The following is a 17048-nucleotide window of genomic DNA, read 5'->3' as shown; positions in this document are numbered from 1 at the left end:
AAAAAAGTGTAAGTAGCATTAATATATGGGTATGAACATTAAGAGAAGTGCTTACTGGGAAGTTTGATGAGCATAGTATATACACTTAACCAGACAGCAGCCGATGTTACACCCCTAGGGCTCATGACTACCCTTGTTGTAGGTTTTCAGTATCAGGGATGTATTGCCTCCCATTGAGTGGGCCTCCAGTCAAATTAGAGGGCAGTTCGTTTCCCCCGTAACAGACATGCCACTATTGCACCAGTTAGCTCATTTGGACTAACTGGCTGTGGTGGTTTGATTCGGGTGTCCCCCATAAACTTAGGTGTTCTGAATGCTAGGTTCCCAGCTGATGGATATTTGGGGATTAATGCCTCCTGGAGGGAGTGTATTGTTGGGGGCGGGCTTATGGGCTTTATTGCCAGCTTCCTCATGCCAGTGTTTGGCACACCCTTCTGTTGCTGTGGTCCATCTTATGTTGGCCAGGGGGTGATGTCCACCCTCTGCTCATGCCATCGTTTTCCCCTGCCATCATGAAGCTTCCCCTCAAGCCTGTGAGCCAAAATAAATCTCTTTTTCCCAGAGGCTACTCTTGGTTGGGTGATTTCTACAGCAATGCGAACCGGACTGCAACACTGGCCAAATTTAAGGATTACAGTGTCCACTGCTGAGTATCTCCACTGGTGATTTCTCTCTCCCCCACTGAACTGCATGCAGTGCAGCTTTTTCCAGCTTTCTGTCAGCTGGTCTACACGGAGGAGGTTTTCAGCTCAGTTCCAGCAGGATTTCTCAGTGACTTTGCAGCCCAAATATGTGGAGTCTTAAGCAATAGGGTCTTACCATCTATTCTGGTGGGAAACCAAGGGCCTCAGCAATGGCCTGTAATGTTTTGGGGGTATCAGGGACCTCATTGTCCAACAATGCACTGGAAGGTATACCATCCCTGGCACTGAAAATATTCTAGTAACAATCTATGTGTCCTGAGTGTTCCATTGTCCACAAAAGCAGGTTCCCATATGATTTATTTACATCCTTTTAGATTTTGATTAGCCCTCCCACCACATTTCCTGTACTCATTCTCTTCTCCTGACCTTACTTAGGCCTTTTCACCCCTATGAATCTGTTCTTCTACTTATATATGTACAATACCATACTATTAAGTCCCCCGTTCCTTTCTAGTCCCTTTATATCTGCTTTCTAGCTTACTGTCCTGACTTCAGGTGTTTTTCATCATAGCTCTTTACCTTATTTCCAGAGGTCTATCACTGGACCTAGTGCCTACTGATTTGCTGAGTCTGACTAGCCAGCTTGCTGCAGAGATCCTGTCTCTGCCTCCTGAGGTCTGCAGGCTCACCTGACTTTGTGGGTGCTGGGGATATGAACTCACATCCTCTCACTTTCTCACTTAATTGGTAAGCACTTTATCTACTGAGCCATCTCTGTAGTCCTGGATTTAAAAGAAAAAATCTGTTCACATATATACATAGCAAATTTTATCCAAGTGCACCACTTGCCCTGGTGTTGACTGTAATATGTTGTATTTCCATTTTGTCTTTTACATAGGCATTAAGGAACTTCATGAGTATTATGATTTGGATATGGAAGTGTTGTGATTTGAATGTTCCCCCCAGGCCCATTTGTTTGAACACATAGTTCCCAGCTGATGGCATTGTTTTGGGAGGTTGTGAAACCTTTCAGGCACAGATTCCTAGCAGACAGACATAAGGCCTTAAGGGACTCGCCTTTGAGGGGTGTAGACAGGCTCCACGCCCAGTGTAGCACTCTGTCTCATGGTACTGAGATGTGGCGGGCTCTAGCAGCCCACTCCCTCTACTACGGAAGAAACCCACCCCCCTGATGTTCTGATGTGATGTCCTTCCTGCCATGAGTGCAAACCCACCTTTCCTCTCTAAACTGCTCTGTCAAGGGATTCTGTCCAGGCCATGAGAAGAGCAACTACTGCAATGAACATTTCCAAAGTTCTGCCTTCACATTTGTGATTTTGTTGTCTTTAAGTCCCTGGGTTCAAAATTGAATGCTCAGGGCTTCTGCTACTCAGATTTGGTGCATGTCAAGCTCCTTCATGGCATCCTAGTTCTCAGTTACTGCCTTGGAGGGTGTGTCCTAGGCAGATGGCTGTCTGCCCTTCCTCACCCCCAGGACATCAGGAGCTCTCCTCACCTACAAGCTTGCATTCCCCTCATGTGGGCACCACTGCCATCAGGAGCTCTCCTCACCTACAAGCTTGCATTCCCCTCACGTGGGCACCACCACCACCTCCGCCTTCTGCTTCTGCTTCTACAGCTCATCAGCCTTCTCCACAGTGATCACGGCAGAACGCCCTTCGCACAGCGCCCCAGCTCAGATGGCGAGAGCATTGTCCTCCAATGCTTGTCCTGGTTGACGGTTCTATGTGATGGGTATGGTTATTTCTGTATGGCCTTTCCCTGAGAGTACCCTCTTTCCCATTTAAATTCTAGGCTCCAAGACATCAAGAGAGTCCCATGATTTACATTATAGCTACAATATGCATCCCATTAACAGAATTATCAAGGGGGCGTCACTCAAACCATTCTGTGCATCCAAATCACTTAGCAATCTTGTAAAAATGTAGAATCAGAAGCAGCACTTGAGATCTTTATTAGTAATAAGTCCCAGATAACTGGGATCTGCTTCTCCTTGGGGAGGGGTCACATTTTGAGTAGTATGGTCTTAGGATAGCAAACCCGTTTAAGGAGGAGATCTGAAAATTAAGTGCATCCTGAAGAAAGGACTGTCGTCCAGCTGATGAGAGAGATTCTCAGGGTCTTTCCCATGCAAATCTTTTTAAAAAATTTTGTTTTTTTGTTAATTTTTTATTTATTTATTTGAGAGTGACAGATAGAGCAAAAAAGGCAGATAGAGAGAGGGAGAGACAGAATGGGCGCACCAGGGCCTCCAGCCACTGCAAATGAACTCCAGACGCATGCACCCCCTTGTGCATCTGGCTAACGTAGGTCCTGAGGAATCAAGCCTCGAGCCAGGGTCCTTAGGCTTCACAGGCAAGCGCTTAACTGCTAAGCCATCTCTCCAGCCCGCAAATCTTTTTTTTAATTGATAACTTCCATGATTATAAACAATATCCTATGGTAATTCCCTCCATCTCCCCATTTTCCCCTTTAAAACTCCACACTCCATCATATCCCTTCCCCCCTCGATCAGTCTCTTATATTTTGATGTCATGGTCTTTTCCTCCTATTATGATTGTGTAGGTAGTATCGGGCACTGTGAGGTCATGCATATCCAGGCCATTTTGTGTCTGGAGGAGCACGTTGTAAGGAGTCCTACCCTTCCTTTGGCTCTTACATTCTTTCTGCCACCTCTTCTGCAGTTTCTTGTATGCTGTGCAGGCCTTGTGTCCAGAAACCCTGTTATAAGTGATGATATCTACTAGAGTGGATTTCCCTGCAATATTCACCCTTTCTTTCAAAAATGAAGACAAATCCTACTGTAATTTTTTTCTATGTATGTGTGTGATCTGTTATCAGTAAAGTCATGAATGACAATCATCCGTGACAACTGAATTAAACTTAATAACAAGGATAATAATTAAACCTAAGCTTGTCTATAGGAAGAGACAAACACAGGTCCTGTCAAGGAGATTACTTGGCATCCAGAGCTATAAGGACATTACAATAATGAGCATCAAGAAGCAGGCTTCACTGAGGTGACGTACAGGCTATGGAGTAGAGTCAAGCGAAAATGCTAGATATATGCTCACAGCTTCCTGCTGCTTGCCGAAAGACAAAATGGTGTCAGAAGCCATGTGATAAGGCCACTTGCACCAAGTGTACTGTGTCGTGGTCCCTTCCTTGCTGGCCTTCTGTCGTAGTAATAGGAGGCATCACTTCTGAAGCTGGATTCAGCCTTCAGGTTTAGCGATACTTTCTGCAATAGTGGAAATGTTCGATAATCTCCCCGCCCAATTCTAGCCACTTGTGGCTGGGGCTCCCTGAAGTTGTGGCTAATGCAACTGAGAAAATGAATTTTGCATTTATCAAATCAAATTTCAGTGTAACTAGTTTCAAATGACAATTAGGTACCATGCTGGACACCAGAAGTAAGAGGATGCCAACTGACACATGACAGTGTAGGAAGATGGATCAGCAAACCAGAAAAACAGCTCTCCAATACAAGGTACCCTTGACTTGAATAAAGAGCGTAACCACTCCCCACCCCTCCGGGCACATCCTTTGATATGTGAGCCTAAGATGGCCTCTTGTCTCTTGTCTCTTAGTTCTCTACCACAACCGCAGTGATACTTGGCCAATTAAGATCAGACACTCAGCCCCTAGGCCAGGCTTAGTTCCTAGGGAGTGAAAAAAAAATTGCTTCCAACGCAGTTATTTTCCTAAGGCCAGATGGAGTTTATCCAGGGCTTAGGTTCTGACCTGTGAGACCAAGAACAGTAACAAAGGCTTGCAAGTTTTAAAATACAGTTCAGAAAAGACCTAAGGTGATGTAAACATAGAGCTCCTCTCCCCTTGTCATGGGGGAGTTAAGCATTGACATAGCTTACAGGCAAGGCCTGAGGATTAGAAAAACAGGAATGGCAAACATTTGCCCATATTATAATGCAGTGCATCTCTCCCAGCATCTAAACAATATTACAAATGGATCTCTTGTCATCCTTCAAAGGAGTGTAATTAGCCTAGGACCCGGTGACATGTGTTTGACAGGAGCAGATGCAGTGACATTTACCTGTGACTGGACTGGCTGGTAGTCCAGATGAGAAGGGAGAGGTGACTGAAGCCCTTAGCCTTGGGGTCTAATTAAAGAGTGTTGCCTTCCCCTCCCTCCCAGTCCCTAACATCTCCCCCATGGCAGGCAATGGTATCCTTACTCCTGACTTCCCTAAGTACAAGTTGAAAGTGAAACTCAGGCCATAGGGATCTGAGAAGGATCTCTGCTGATCCCAGGATGGTAGAATGGGAGTGTCCAGAGACAGTTCCCCCAACAGCGCTGCAACCGCCCCTGTACTGTGTGCGCCTTTGAGAAAGAACTGTCCACATAGACGCTGTCCAGCCTCAGGAGGGAAGAGCAAAGACCTGCTTTTGCCAGCGCTCCATCACCAGGACATCCTGAAATCACACAATGGAAGTTCTTGGAAACAAGGATAGTGACAGCACATTCACTAAGTGCAAAGGAGGGCAAGGTTGTGAGTCAGAGGGAACAGTGTGGTGGGAAGAATACAGGCTCCTTGTCTGGCACGCGCGCCTATAAACACCTGTTTCTCTGTGAGGGCCTTGCACCAACTCCCTGAGGAGCTTGTTAAAGCTACAGATTCCTGGGCTCTACACTGGCCTACTAAGCCGGAATCTTGGGGCTTGGAGCCCCCAAAGTGTGTATTTCTTAGAAATAAGTACTCAACAGTAATTCTGATGCGTGGTTTATCCAAGGCTGAGCTCTCTACAAAGGTGATTTAGTGTGTCTTAGGATTGTTGCGTCAATTAGTTGGAGTTTTTTTTACTTTGAATTAAAAAGTCCCTCAGAGCAAGTTGACTCAATCAATCAGTAAGGCCATACATTTGCTTCAGTTGAGACCCTGTTCTAAATCTCTAGCTGTCACCTTGCCTTGCTGAGCCTTAATCACAGTGCTGAAACAGTTGGAGAACATTCACTCAAATTATCCAGCATCCCAAAGTTGCATGAAGCAGGCTTTCCCTTTTTATTGCAGTTGCTAAGGCTCCTGGGGTAAGGACCCCTTTTGGAGAAGCTTTCCAGTTAGGAGGAGGGGGGCAAAAGCATCCATTCCACTCTATGAAGTTGTCAGCTCCGGGGTGAGCGGAGGGATGTGGTCAGACCCAGCAGAGAATTTCATTTGAACTGATGATCCAAGGGGCACTCCCCGGTTGGTGGACCGGGAGGAAGGGGGGGGGGTGGTTCCTGGCGGCCACCTCCTGAGTGCTTCATCCTACCTTCTGGGGATCATGAAGCTTGAAGGGGGCGGGGTGAGGGTCCAGTCCTGGAGCTCCAAAGTGAAGGTAGCGGGGCTCTGGAAGTGCGGGGCGGGTGCTGAGAGTCACCGAGGGGTGGGGCTGCTGGGAGGCTGGGCGGGAGAGAGGGGGAGAGAGACAGGGAGAAAGAGAGAGAGAGAGAGAGAGAGAGAGAGAGAGAGAGAGAGAGAGAGAGAGAGAGAGACAGGGATGAGGTGGGAGAGAGAGGGAGAGGAGGCAGAGGTGGGAGTGGGGCGCCGCAGGTAGGACGCCCAGCCCACCCCTGCCGCCGCGCAGCGCAGCGAGGTCGCGGGGTCGAGACCCCGGCGCCCGCCCGTAGCCGCCCCGTGGGCGGAGGCGCGGGTGGCGTCCGCGGCGCGCGCGGGCGGGCGGGCGGGGCGGGGCGGGGCGGGGCCGGGGGCATGCGGGCGCCGCGGAGGGGCGCGGGCGGCGGCGGCGGCGGCGCGCGGGGCCGGGAGCAGCCGGTGGCGCCTGGCCCCTGGCGCCCCGAGGCCGGATGGCGGAGCCCACGCGCGCCCCGAAGCCGCGGAGGTTCGCGCCGCGCTGCAGGGAGGGCGCCGTGCCAGGCGCCCCCGCCGCCGCCGCCGCCGCCGAGAAGCCCAAAAAGAAAGCTTTTTATTTGCTGAGCATGAGGCCCCCGAAGGACCCCGCCCCCAACAACAACAACAACAACGTGTCCTTTGTGATCCACTGTCAACTGGGCAAGGAGATCAAACACATTTGCAGCAACTGCAGTCGGGGGCAGGACGCCCGGGACGGTGAGTGGCGAGCCCCGGCTGGCAGGTGGCGAGCGCGGGAGGCGGGAAGGCGGCACTGCCACTGCCGGAGAGCCGCGGGCACGGCAGCCGCTCGCCCGCCCCACACTTGGCAGGAGTGCCACTCAGACCAGAGGGCACGCAGCAGGGTACCACCCGGGCATGTCGGGGTCGCCCCAACCCCTCTACCCCCAACTGAGGGAGTTGGAGCCAGTCTGGCTGGGATTTTGACTCGGGAGGTTGGGGGGTTAGGGGATCCCTGGGTGGCAGCGTTATTCACTCCGAAAAGCATGGTACACCCGCTTCCCTCCACCCCCTCCTGGGGGCTCCTAACTGCGTCCCCATCCTTGCGTGAATATTGGATGCAGCATTTGCTGGGCATCGTTACGGACGGACTGATTTCTTGGGGTGGATTCGCCTTGGCCTTGACCTTTGTGGGGCGCCAGCTCCCTACAGACTTGTGGAGTTGTGTGGAAAGATGTCTGGTGTAGAGTAAAATATGAGTGGCGATTTTTTTTTTTTTTTTTTTTTTTTTTTTTTTTTTTTTTTGGAGTGCCGCTGCTGGTCCCTCCTGGAATGATGCCCGATGCCCAGACTGTGAGGAGGTGGGGGAGGGGCGGGCATTGGCATCCTCCAGGTGAGCCAAAGAGCTCCTCCAGGTCCGTGTGGAGAGCGGGGCGGAGGGGGCCGTGCTGGCGGCGGACCCCCGGGGGTGAGGGAGTCAGGAGCCTGGGCACGCGGCAAGCAGCAGGCGGAAATCTCTGTAGATGTGGACGCGTCCTCTGGCTGCTCGCGGAGCAGACTCAGGAGGGCCACTGGAAGGTCGCCGCAAAGTTTTGGAGATTTTTACAGAGGAGGCAGTAGCCGCTGGCCAGCTCTGAGCTCACCCCCTTGCCTGGGCAGCCAGGGCTTCTCATCCACCAGTACTCTCCAGGACCCTCCTCCTGTTCTTCGCAGGCCTCAGAAGGGCTGTGTAATGGAGCGACTGTGGCTTGCCTAATGTCCTTTCAGAATCTGAGCCCGGGTGGCATGATTGCCGTTTGCTTTGATGGGAAGGGCACGAGAGCGCACGGGGGCAGAGGAGGAGGATACTTCCCGAGAAATGCACGCTGACACGTGTCCGATTCTTTGATCACCATGTGAGCAGATGACACCATGATGCGCATGCACAGGGATTAACCAGACCCGAAGTCAGACCTTTTCCGTGTAGTAAAATACAACATGCAGTCTAAAGCATGCTACTTATTAAATGCCAGTCACTCTGCTGACTGAATTGCACCCCACGTGGGCTGTTTCCCCAGCCGTGGGGGTTTATTGAAATTAGCATCTCTAAACGCTGCTGTTAAGGAAAGTCAGATTTTTACATGTAAGAATGTATGTTGACATATGTAATGATGAACTCCATCAGTGGAAAACACATGAGGTATGCCCCTATGTGAGGCAAGCAGGTATTTTTAACTTGCAGTGTATTTTCTTCCTATACATGCACCATCTCTATAGCCTCAAACACTTTGGAATGTTCTGAGGATCTGTGTCTATAAGGACACACGTATCATGCGATATGATGGAAGCACTTCATTTCAAAGGCTCCCTAGAAGGGGCGGGCTGTAGAGTAGTGCCTACTTTGAGCCCACTTGCTACGCCACCAGTCTACCTAGTGGATGGGAGTACTTTCATTTACCAAGGAAAACCCAGAGCAGTCCAATTTGAGCAGTTGTTTTTGTTTTGTTTTGTTTCTGTATGCCAGGGGTGATTTATTTTAAAGGACATGTGTGGTCATGGTTTTAATGACTCAGAGTATCCCCTATGCACCTATTTGGCAAGGCGCAATAGAAAGTCCATCCTTTTCTTCTTTCATTTTGCCCTCCCTTCCTCCTTCTTTCCTTTCCTTTCCCTCCTCTTTCCTTTTCCTTTCTTTGCAGCGCTGGGAATTAGAACCCAAGTCCTCAAACATGTTAGGCAAGCGTCTGCCACTGAGCTATGTCTCCAGCCCGAGGAAGATGTTTCTTATGAACGCCACAGTGACCTTGTGTCCAGTACCCTGTGTGTCTGGTTCCTCCTTCAGCATTAGGGAGGCCCTTTAGTGGTAACCATGCACAATTCTGGTCTAATTGGGAAGCCCTCAATTAAAATGGCATTTGTTTTAAGCACTTATGGAATATTTTAAAAACAATTTCATCTATAAACACACTATAAAGTACTGAAATGATATAGAATAAATTTTAGGAAAATCCTTGTTAGTTGACCAATACATAAGATGTGAAATTATGGAGTTTTTTTAACATTTTATTATTTATTTGCAAGGAGGGGGGAAGAAAAAGGCTTTATTTGGGGACTAGGGGACTGAACCAGGTATTCAGGGTTTGTAAACAAGTGCCTTTAACCACCAAGCTGTATCTCCAGCCTGAAATTGTTATTATCTCTCTGTTTTATGAAAATATTTTTAAAGTTCTTAGTATCTGTGAACCACTGATAAGGTTGGCATTTGCTGACCGTATTTTATTAAATCTCTCCAATGAAACACTACAGGCTTCTATCTGTCCTTCACCAATGGCCCAGACCATTGCTTCCTCCCGCTTTTGCTGTGCGGGTTCAATACTGAATCCATTTCCAGTCAGGAAGCAAGTTTGTGTGACACTTCAGTGCTGAGGGCCGTGAAGCAAATACCAGAAAAAACTAATCATTTCTCACAGGACCGTCAAGTGGACTTTTAAATGACATTTATTTCTGCCCCTCCATTGAATGTGAACAATTGGCATTGTGGTGGGATTGTTGTAAGTGGCGTGTGTGGTGTGTGTTCACGGCTCTCTATTATATGTAGTATATGTTCACAGCTCAGCATGTGTTGTATGTGGTGTGTGTAGTGAGTGTTCACAGTTGTCTATTGTATGTGGTGTGTGTTCACAGCTCTATGTGTATTATATATAGTATATGATGTATTCTATGTGGTGTGTGGTCACAGCTCTGTGTGTATTGCATGTGGTGTGTGTTTACAGCTCTGTGTGTATTGTATATGGTGTGTGTTCACACCTCTGTGTGTATTGTATGTAGTGTATGGTGTATGGTATGTGGTGTGTGTTAACAGCTCTATGTGTATTGTATGTGGTGTGTGTTCTGTGTGTATATGGACCTTTATAGTTTCATTGAGTGAGAATGCATTTTATTTTTTATTTATTTGAGAGAGAGAGTGGGGAGGGAGAAATAGGCAGGTGGAGAGAGATAATGGGCACACCAAGGACTCCAGCCACTGCAAATGAACTCCAGATACATGTGCCCCCTTACATATCTGGCTTATGTGGGTCCTGGGGAATCGAATCTGGGTCCTTTGGCTTTGCAGGCAAGTGTGTCTTAACCACTAAGCCATCTCTCCAGCTTAACCCTCCTTCACCTACTTGCTGGATAGCCTGACTGGTAGGACTGGAGAAAAAATATAGTATCTACAGAGAAGTTATTATAAAGCTACAAGACATAGCTAAATTCCCACTGAAAGTTTATCTTGGAAGCCAGTAGGAGAATATGACTTAATCTCCAGATGGTTAAAAAGCAAGAGGACAGAGAATTCTACTCTAGCAAACAAAGTGTATCTGTATGTAATTTCATATACATTTTGTTGTCTTATTTGACACCCTTTGAGTCTACTGATAGTGGGGAATCACTTTAGGAAACACCATCCTTCATAGTAAGTTGTGAATGGCGGGTTTTGTTTAGAAGTAGAGAATATGTGCTTAGCATGTGTGAAGCCCTGGACCTGAGCCCCGGTACCACACACAAATGAAATGATTACCATGAAGATGGTGTTTCAATCGAAATGACACATTTAACAGTTTTGAAAAATATTTAAAAGTCTCTCATCTTCTTTTTGCAGGGACATTTTAAAAAGTAATGAAACAACATTTGAAAATAAGGAGTATTGATTATAATTCTATTCAGGGCCTTTTCATGTGAGCGATCAATGTTTCAGTGTCTTCATTTTACTTAGCTATCGTGTTAGCTCTTTAAACACTCTTACACTCTTTCACTAATCCATTGACTTTCCAGATGCATCTCCAGGTGATATTGGAGAGGGTATAGAAATATTTAAAATGTTCCATAATGGATTACTATTTGATTTTGTTATGGTTACTTTTTTTTTTTGAGACAGGGTCTCACTATGTAGCCCAGGCCTTTTTCAAACTCACGGGAATCCTCCTGAACCCTAGCTTCCAAAATGCAGAGCTTACAGATATGCATCACTGTGCCCAGATCTCCTATATGAATGTTGGAATGAACATTACTTCCCATGGGTCTTTGTTATATAGATTGTAGCATCCTGTTAGCAGACAGTCTTTTAGGAGAGAACGCCTTGTGAATGTGAATGGACCCCATCCCTCCTTTTGCGAAGATCAAGGAACATCAGCTTATCCTGTTCCTCAAGGCCAAAGCACCACATGATGTTGGAGCTGCTGCCAGAACCATTCTGGAAGAGGGGAGCAGTGTCCAGTAGGAGTCTGCACGTAGACTCTGGAACTTCTCCACCTGCTTTTAAATCAAGCCTCCTCCACTGGCTAGCTGACTGGCTTTAGTATATTAGAATATTATTTACTACATGGAGTTGTGAGGATTAAATGGGATAATTGGTATAGAGCACTTAGCACGGTGCCTGACAAGAGAAAGTGCTTGAGAAATATTAGCTGTGATTACGGTCATTTGGTTACCGCCAAGTCCAATTTTGCCTTAGGTGGTTTTTTTTTTTTTTTTCTCCTGCCTGGACTGTTCTGTGATGCCTGCTCTGTAATTAAACTCCTTGGATTGGGCCCAAGGTCAAAGCTTCTGATTCTTCTCTGTAGCTCACAGGTTAAAACATCTATTTTTATATTCTAACAAAAGAACTCACATATGTCCCTACGTTTATTAAGATGAAGCACTATTTGGGGGCAGTTCAATTATCAAAGTAGACAAGTTGAAATGGGGAAGAGAGGTGAAAAGGACTTGGGGGCTAGAGGTATAATTCAGTAGTAGAGTGCTTGCTGGCATTTGGAAGGCCCTGGGTTGGAACCCCAGCACTGAGCATATTGTGAGTGCACACACAAGCAAGCAAACAAGTAGGCTTTGCAAGATGCTATGAAAGGGTATATGAAACCAATTCTAATTAAGATGGAATCTTAAAAGTCTAGTAAGACGTCACATCTTCAAGCAGCTGAGATTTGCTTGGTTCACTAGTGTCTGTCTGTAAATTTGGCAGGTTGAGTATGCACAGCCCCTCAGCTAAGGTAGATGCCAAGAGGGTTACCACCTTTTGCCTTTGACAAGCATGAACATCAACAACAACAGTCTTGAGATTTGAGGACACGTAGCTGTGTGCAGAAGGCAGGCAGGCTTCTTTCTCAGCAGAGGGAACGTCCAGACTAGGACCTAAAACAGGAGTTTTCCAGATGAAGAGAGGAAGGACGTTTCAGTAAAGAAGAAAATACCAGATGATAGCGACTGTAAAAGAGACTGTGTAACGTTGGGTCATGATACACAGAGACATTTCCTCCTACACATAGCTGAGAGCTAACCCCACAATGCATGACCCATTTACCCCAGCAAGGAGAGGCCAGGAGGAGGGGGGAGGACAGGGAGGAGGCTAACAATGGTACCAACTTGACTGTACACACTGAGTACAAAACTAATTTTAAAAAATAAAAAAAAAAAAACCACAATAGGACCTCCACAAAGAAAAGAAAAAAACAAGCTCTGTGTGTCCAGGAATAGGGAAAGGTTCAGCAGGTGGAGTGTGTGTGGAATGTGACAGACGGCCTGACAGGAGTGAGTCCAGAACACATAAGGTCTTCTTCATCCACCATTTCTAATCAGTTTATCTGCAAAATATTTTTAAATAAAATATTTAATTATTTGCAAGGAGGGAGAGAGAGAGAGAACATGAATGGGCACACCAGGGCCTCTGGCCGCTGCAAATGAACTCCAGGTGCATGCGCCACTCTGTGCATCTGGCTTTATGTCGGTACTGGGGAGTCAAGCTCGGGTCATTAGGTTTAACAAGCAAGTGCCCCGACTGCTGGGTCATCTCACCAGCCCTGTAAGACACCTTTGCTAGGCCCTATAAGCAGTGGTTGAGTGAAAATTCCTAAGACCGCATAAGAATAGCAGATTAGAAAGTACACGCGTACCTGCGCAGCAGTTTGAAGTGTCTGAGAGGGAAACTAGTTTTTCAGAGGCAGAAAGAGTGGTAAAGTAAGCAAGAGAGGTCAGGAAATGTTTTCAAAGGACTTTTTGAAGTTCACATTTCCTCCACTGAGTGCCACAGGGGTGCAGACAGCAGGCAATAAGTTATCCTTTATTTCACGTGCACATGTGTATGGTGTATATTAATGTGTATGTATATTTTCATGTATGTTGGCATACACATGCGCAGGTGAATGTGTGTCCATTCATACATGTGGTAAAGGGATCTTATTCAAACACTCTCAGTCCACCTTTTTTTTTTTTTTAGTATTTGAAAGTTATTTATTTGCTTGTGTGTTTGTGTGTATGCATGTGTTCCACCTTACTTTTCTTTATATTTTATTTATTTATTTGCAAGCAGAGAGAGGATAGAGAGATGAGAGGAAGGGCATGCCAGGGCCTCCAGCTGCTACAAACAAACTCCAAATGCATGTGCCAGTTTCTGCATCTTTCTGTACTGCACTTTACTTTTGAGCTGAGGTTGCTCACTGAATCCAGACCTCACCAGTTGGGCTAGCTAGGCAAGCTAGCCAGGGATCAATCCTCTTCTCTCTACTGCGTTAGTGCTGTGGTGCATGCTCCACCATGTCCAGCATTTTACATGGGTTCTGGGGATCCGCACTGAGGTCCTCGTGCTTGTACGGCAAGCTCTTCACTCACGGAGCCAGCTCCCGGGCTCCCGAGATACCTTCACAAGAAAAGCACTGTGATAACGGTCCACTACCCCCAGAAGCAGACAGACTAGGATAATGAACCACCAAGACATCATCCATACTCCTAACACCTGGGTGATTTTTAAACTTTTGTTGTTTTTGTTGTTTATTTTTATGTACTTGAGAGTGACAGACACAGAGAGAAACAGGCAGGGGGGGGGGAGGGAGGGAGGGAGGGGGAGAGAGAGAGAGAGAGAGAGAGGGAAAGGGTGCACCAGGGCCTCCATCCGCTGCAAAGAACTCCAGATGCATGCGCCTGCTTGTGCATCTGGCTAACGTGGGTCCTGGGGAATCAAGCCTCAAACCAGGGTCCTTAGGCTTCACAGGCAAGCGCCCAACCACTAAGCCATCTCTCCAGCCCTACCTGGGTGATTTTTGAAGCACATTCGAGTAGGTTTTACCATGGTGCTACTGGTAATACCTTCAAAAGGAACAGATGAGGAAAAGGATGAGTTGCTGTGGCCAGTCATGGCTCAGGGGAAAGGGTACCCATTGACCTTGAGCAGTAAGTGTCTAAGTGTCGAAAGACTGAGATCCTGCAGGTCTGTTACTGACCAAAATGTGTTCAGTATTTCAACACCAGCAATAATTCAAAATCATCTGAGAACTGATTTGAGGACCTCACTTGTTTTAAGCAAGCTGGCCATACTGACACATCCCTTTAATCTGTGATTTGTTTGTTTGTTTGGCTTTGGTTTCCATTTACTCTCACTAAATTGGCCAGGTTGGCCTTGAACTCCCTCTATAGCCAGGCATTCTCTTGCCTCAGCTTGCTGAGTAGCTAGTATCACAGGCCTGCTCCATCCATGATGTCTGGTTTACACACATCTGTAACTACCTAGTAAAAGACATGTCTCAAATATTTGTGAAATTTGAGAGCTTAGAATAGACCCACATATGGAAAAGAGATAATTGACATTGAAAATATTAGTTGACCAAATATGTGAAACCATACAAGGCTGGGTGAAGAATCAGTGACTTCTTTTTGGTATATATATATTTTTGAGGCAAACCCAACATACTGGCTTTTATTTATGTAAGAGAGCAAGAGGGGGGGGGGGAATTGGCATATCAGGGCCTCCAGCTACTGCAGTTGAACTCCAGATGCATGTGCCTCTTTGTGCGCTTGTGTCACTGTGTCTGGATTTTGTGGGATGTAGAGAGTCAAACATGAGTCCTTAAGCTTCACAGGAAAGCACCTTAACCACTAATCCATCTCTCCAGCCCACCAACTACTTTCTAGCCCCAAACATTCCTTTCTGTAGTTTACTAACCAGTGAGTAGCAAAATGTATGTCACTAGATGTTTGAGGTTCTGGAAGCATCTGAGGTCTGGGGCTGGAGTACAGCTTAGTGGTGTAATGTTTTCCTGGTATGTGTGAGGTTGGCGCCCAGCACAGAAAAAAAACAAGCATCAAAATGTCACCCTGAAGGGAAGAGGCACATTGAGTCAATTTGTATCTGCCACCACCGATACGTAATGTGTCACTTCTAGTGGGAAGTTACCTGTGCCAGGTGGGTAGTTATAATGAAAGCAAAGATACTAATGGGAGCCCATTGAAGGCCACCTTGCCAAGGTCAGGGAAAAGGGGGAATTGTCCTTCAATTATCATGCTGTAGACAGAAGGAGAGTCCAAGGAGGAAAAAGACCCAGCATTTCAGGAAGAATCAGGAGCTAAGCAAGGGTCCAGTTGTTGGGCTTGACAAGAAGAAAGGGATTGTACAGAGTTTCCATCCAGGGTAGACCTAGCCAAAATGTCAACAGCAGACCTGGTGCAGAACTAATGTGCTGGTGTTTCTTTAAGCCTATTTTAGGGCTGTTTCTGTGCCCAAGGCCAGAGGGAGCATGGAACCTGGACATTGGTTAACTCATCAAGAGTTGGTGCTTCTAGTAAGATTAATGTGAGGAAACAGATAAGGAAGGATTCCTTCCTTGAGCGGACATTGATAGTCCAGGGAGGGCTGTTGCTATGACAGGGTAATCGTGAGATGCTGTGGATGGTCAGCAAGGTTCTGTAGGAAGAGATGGCCACGGAGCTCAGTGATGTTGGGGTGAAAAAAAGATGCTTGCGGGAAGAAGGCACAGGGAACAGGATGAAGAACAGGTGTAAAGAAAGGGTAGGAGGTCTGAGGCAGGCATGAAGGAGAGACTTCTCCACCATAGACTTTCTGTATCTCTTGTGCACATAGCAAAGTGTGTTGAGTACATGAAGATATGTGGAACTTATCAATTGCAGATAGGGCTGTTAATGGGGTCGAGTACAGGATCTGGAGAGTGTTGAAAGGGGAGCTGGGGGCGTGAGTAGAAACTATACCTGAAGAGTCTGGGCTGCCACACTCAACAGGTGGGACTTGCCCTTGACAGAATGCAAGATTCTGGGGGCAGAGGGGAGGATGTTTTCCTAGTCAGCTTTGTTAAGTCATAATTTACACACCATGCAATTCTCTAATTTAAAGCATGTAGTTGAATGGCTTTTGGTATATTCTCACAGAATTGTACATTTGTCACTACAGTCAGTTTTAGGATATTCCATTGTCTTGTTCCTGGCCCCCAAATACTGTTTCTTGAGAGCTTGTTTGGCAGTTCTAGCAGGGGAGCGCAGCTACTCCCATACCCTTTACCGAAGACTGGTCCCCCCTATTCGGGGAAGTTCACCCTCTTCAACTGAGCACGCAGTTTTGGGGGGGGATGTGCACAGAGTGGTGAGGGAGGAAGGGGACACACGCCTAGCCAGCCAGATCAGCGAAGCAACCCTGGCCGTCAATGGGTGACAGTTGTCGCAGCCAGATTGCCCTCACATCCTACTCTTGGTCTCTTTAGGTCAATCTGTCCCTTCCTCCCATCCCAGGCAACCAGAAGTCTGTTTCTGGACATTTCATAAAAATGGAATCAAGTGCTCTGCAGCCACTGTGCCTGGCTTTCCTCACTCAGTGCAGTGTTTAAGGCTGGCCTGTGCTATGCATAGAGAACTCATTTCTTCCCATGGCTGAAAGTTTGCTCCACTGTATGATTATTTGCTCGCCATTCATCAGGTGATGGACGTAAGGATCGTTTTCCCCACTTTGAGCCCTGAGAGCTTTGGGCCCTTTTGGAGGTAGGGAGCACAGCCACTAAGGCACCTGTGAAAGGAGAATGGGCCTGTTCTATTCAGGGAAGGCCGTTCTCTTTGCCGGAGCGGACTGCTTCAGGAGGGACACACGTGAAGTAGCGAGGGAGGAAGGCGACACCGGCCAAGCCATCCTGCTGGTCAGTGGGGGGACAGACGTCACAACCAGACCCCTCTCACATCCCCACGTTGGGCTTTTACGAACGCTCCACCATGAACCTCCGTGAGCCAGCATTCAGCTAGGAGTAGAACTGTGCATAGCTCTATGGTTAACCACTGTTTTTCACCATGACGG

The 17048-nt window shown here is 47.2% G+C and overlaps 1 protein-coding gene across 10 annotated transcripts in view; it reads left to right on the top strand.

Moving 5' to 3' along the window:
• Nucleotides 1-17048, top strand: part of Phactr1 (phosphatase and actin regulator 1) — a 541488-nt gene that overhangs the window by 269009 nt on the left and 255431 nt on the right. Inside the window, exon 1 of one of the 10 annotated variants that reach the window (XM_045136630.1) lies at nucleotides 6472-6733. The exons of the other annotated variants lie outside the window; for them this stretch is intronic. Within the exon in view, the coding sequence (XP_044992565.1) occupies nucleotides 6472-6733 (262 nt within the window). Of the gene's footprint in view, nucleotides 1-6471; nucleotides 6734-17048 lie in introns of those variants that run through there. 10 annotated transcript variants of the gene reach the window in all.

Source organism: Jaculus jaculus, chromosome 17 (assembly GCF_020740685.1).
Source record: "Jaculus jaculus isolate mJacJac1 chromosome 17, mJacJac1.mat.Y.cur, whole genome shotgun sequence".
NCBI lineage: Eukaryota > Metazoa > Chordata > Mammalia > Rodentia > Dipodidae > Jaculus > Jaculus jaculus.
This window is presented reverse-complemented; position numbering and strand designations above follow the sequence as displayed.